We start from the raw sequence: 3311 nt of genomic DNA on the forward strand, positions 1-3311 counted from the left end.
GATGCGTCAATTGCGGCCATGACCGGCTTACTTCGATTCCGCTTCCAGTCGCTCTGCTGCATCTTTGATACAAAACTGTGGCTTTTCTACTACGATGACGCTGGCCCGGTCCATATCAAGCCACTTATCAGCCCAGAAGAGACTATGCTAACGATGGCGGGCGCTGTTGTCGTCGCGAGCTCGCGCTTTGCCAAGCTCAAGGTCTGGAGCGGTCTACTCTACCTGGCTGCAAGTGTTGTCGGCAGCCTCTCGTACCTAGAGCTCTCTGGTGTGAATTTAGCGAATGATCTCTATTGGTCAACGTACAATACCTCTGGCACCCAGAGCTTCCTCGCCAATTGGTTCAACCGACTCCTCATGGTCAACGCGACGCAGCCAAGCATGCCCTTGGACGTCCCTGCGTTTGCCGACTTGCTCGATTACTCGACGCCTGACACTTTGATCTCATACGCCCGCGTCTACGCGCGACTTGTACAGTACGAGGCGGGCAGCGACCTTGGCATGATGGTCCAAGGGCTTCGCTCCATGGACGCGTGCCAAGCGCCGTGGATCGCAACAAGCTACTGCTGGCTCGACTTTGACCGACAGATTGAGATGGCCAACACCATCGCCCGTCAAGATCGGTGCATGACCAACTATCGTAGCAACAGCGCCGTCTACTTGGAGTCGATTCTCAGGAATGTCGACTGGCCCACTTTTGAGTCGTGCTGGGGCACGTCGTTTGAGGTTGGGATTGCCAAAGACGTACCCTCGCTCAAGGTTCGCGGTGCTGATTGGCTCACCTCACTCACGAATGGCAACCGTCTCTCGGTGGCCGACGAAGTCGTTTTCTGGCAATCAATGGGTCTCTTGACCTATACGACCCAGTGGCAAAACTACAAGGCGCTCGGCCTCCGCGACGTTTTCTCAATTGAGAATGCGTTGGGAATGATGTACGATATGACGCTTCAGTCCACGAACGGCTCGTATCAGTCGTCCATGTCGACGTCGTGGAAGACGTACTGGACGTTTGCGAGCGATCTCTGGGCGATTGCAACAAATGGTTCTGGCATTGCCGGCAAGTCGCTCTTGCGACAGAGTCCCCAGTTTGCATTTGCCAATGTGTCACTCGAAACAATGTTGACCCGAAATACTACCTTGCTAGCGCCCCTGGACGGCGCTCTAAGTGCTTTTCGCGATAGTTTGGGGCCGTTTGGTGCTGTTGACCTCTACCACGTGGCATTCCCGGCGTCGCTCGTCCGGCTTCAGCACGACGCCATGCGTGAGCTCACAACTCTTTTGGCTCTATCCAGCATCAACTCAACATCGATGCAAAACGACTACGCCAACCTCGTGCTCATGTACTCGATGAGTCCCGTGCCGCGTTATCTGGACCGAAACACGTACCTCTGCGCCGGCGGCAGTCTTTTTTGCGGCGAAATACCGTCCAACTTTAACGTTTCACTCGGTTTGTCACAGTTTACGGGCGTCGATACCATGTGCTACACGAGCTTCAACGACTGGATCTTTGTGAACCCGATGCAAGCCATCTTTAGTGTCATTGCCTCGGGTATCGCACTCGACCCGACACACTTGATTCCTCTCGCCTGTGCGGCCGAGGTCATTGTGCCAACACAGTGCTTGGCCTTTCTGACCAGCGTGTCGAGCTTTGTCTCAACTCACTTTACCAAGAGTTCCCTGCAAGCGTATCGATCGCAAGCGATATTTGTCGGGGCCGATGTGATGGCGACCTCGGTGGGCATCATGCAGTACGTCCGGCACCTACCCACCAACCACATCATGCTCTTCCACCAAGTGCTTTTCGACCCGTCAGATGCGACGATGATGTACACGAGCTATGCACTCGCGTATGACTGGGCCGTTGGCACGCGGGAAGCTATCGTGGCGCATGGGGATGCGAACTCGGTGGCCGTGATTTCAGGAATCTCGCCAATGTCTCGCTTTGCCGCCAGCAGTATGGAGATGCCTCTCAACGTCGCGACGTACCTCTGAGGGCTCTGCCAGTACGTCTCGTTCGTTTTGGCCGCGATCGCCTTGGTCGCGGGTCTCTACACGTTAGCGAATGGCTGCACGAGCGAAGGGCTTAACCTCTTTGAAGTCAACCGCGTCGGTGGCATGACCTGGATAGGACGCCCACTCCTCTTGGTTCGAAGCGTCACGGCGCTCTGTATTCTCAGCACTGCCACTCTTCAGCTTCACACGAATGGGATCATGACGCAACTGATTGCATCGCGAGAGGATGTCACGTCACTGACTGCGTACATCACCAAGAGCCTCGCAGCGAGCGAACTCGGCTGGCTCGTCTACATCTTTGACGACATATGCATGGCCTGGACGCGCCAATACAGTGCCAGCTACACGACCAAGTCGGCGTTGATGGCGTGGTTCATCGCGGTTGTCTTGAGCTTTACGAGCCCCGTTTCCCACAGCGCAACGATCCAGCGGTCGTGCGAGAATGTGCAAATGGACTTTGAGATGGTGTGCCACAGCGGCGTCGTCGCCATTGGGTCAGTCGACCGACTGAGACTCCTTGTGAGTATCGCGGTCGGTGGATCCTTCCTCATGTATGTTCTGGATCGTACGTGGCGTGTGCTGCCACCACCTACCGAGCACAACTCTTTCTTGATGTCGTCAAGTACCTCTATGAACGAAAAGGCTGGGTCTGCGACGGAGTCTACTATCGTCGAACGGTCTTCTCGTCTGCTCGTTTCAAGGCGACTTCTACGTCTTTGACATCAAGACGTGGAGAACGCTCGTCATCCGGCGCAGCGACATCCAAGCGGCAACGGCGCTGCATCCCTCAGCGCATCACCTGGCCCGCGCTCTCCCGCTTATCAGTTTAAGTTAGATGCACTGTATTATTTTTTATCTTAGCCTTTGTGACCCAGCGCCCCGCGCTCGACTGCATTGCAGGTGGTAGACATTTTGAGAGTACGGAAAGCGAGATCGCGTCGACGTCTGAGGCGTACTAGTTCTAGTATAGCGGTAGCGAGACGCGACCCAGGATTCCGACTAAGACCGTATGCCATCTTGGATGCACTACGCCAAGGGTCAAATTTTTTATTGTCCCTTGACTACACTAGAACGCTGACGCCACTTGCCGACATCAAACATCACGCTTGAAATGAAATCGCCCAAACTTGGTGCATTGATAAAATGTCCAAAATGTCCAACAGTTCCTCATGATGCCGCAAATAGTGTAATTCGGCATAGCTTTGGACACGAGTTTCGAGCGCTGTAGGCCGCGCACGACGGTGCAACTTGGTGCTCTGTGCTATTCAAAGCAAGCTTAATCACTCTACCACGTATGA

The 3311-nt window shown here is 54.6% G+C and overlaps 2 protein-coding genes across 2 annotated transcripts; both read left to right on the forward strand.

The window, feature by feature from the left end:
* Positions 1 to 100: 100 nt before the first annotated feature.
* Positions 101 to 1992, forward strand: SDRG_06191 (hypothetical protein; the record flags this gene model as incomplete). The annotated part of the gene is made up of 1 exon (XM_008611955.1): positions 101 to 1992. The coding sequence occupies exon 1, from the start codon at positions 145 to 147 to the stop codon at positions 1990 to 1992; it is 1848 nt and encodes a 615-aa protein (XP_008610177.1). The 5' UTR covers positions 101 to 144.
* A 219-nt stretch (positions 1993 to 2211) lies between these two features.
* Positions 2212 to 2972, forward strand: SDRG_06192 (hypothetical protein; the record flags this gene model as incomplete). The annotated part of the gene is made up of 2 exons (XM_008611956.1): positions 2212 to 2507; positions 2921 to 2972. 2 exons carry the CDS (start codon positions 2212 to 2214, stop codon positions 2970 to 2972), a joined length of 348 nt encoding a protein of 115 aa, XP_008610178.1.
* Positions 2973 to 3311: the final 339 nt, after the last annotated feature.

This window comes from Saprolegnia diclina (genome assembly GCF_000281045.1).
Source record: "Saprolegnia diclina VS20 unplaced genomic scaffold supercont1.16, whole genome shotgun sequence".
Taxonomy (NCBI): Eukaryota; Oomycota; class Saprolegniomycetes; order Saprolegniales; family Saprolegniaceae; genus Saprolegnia; species Saprolegnia diclina.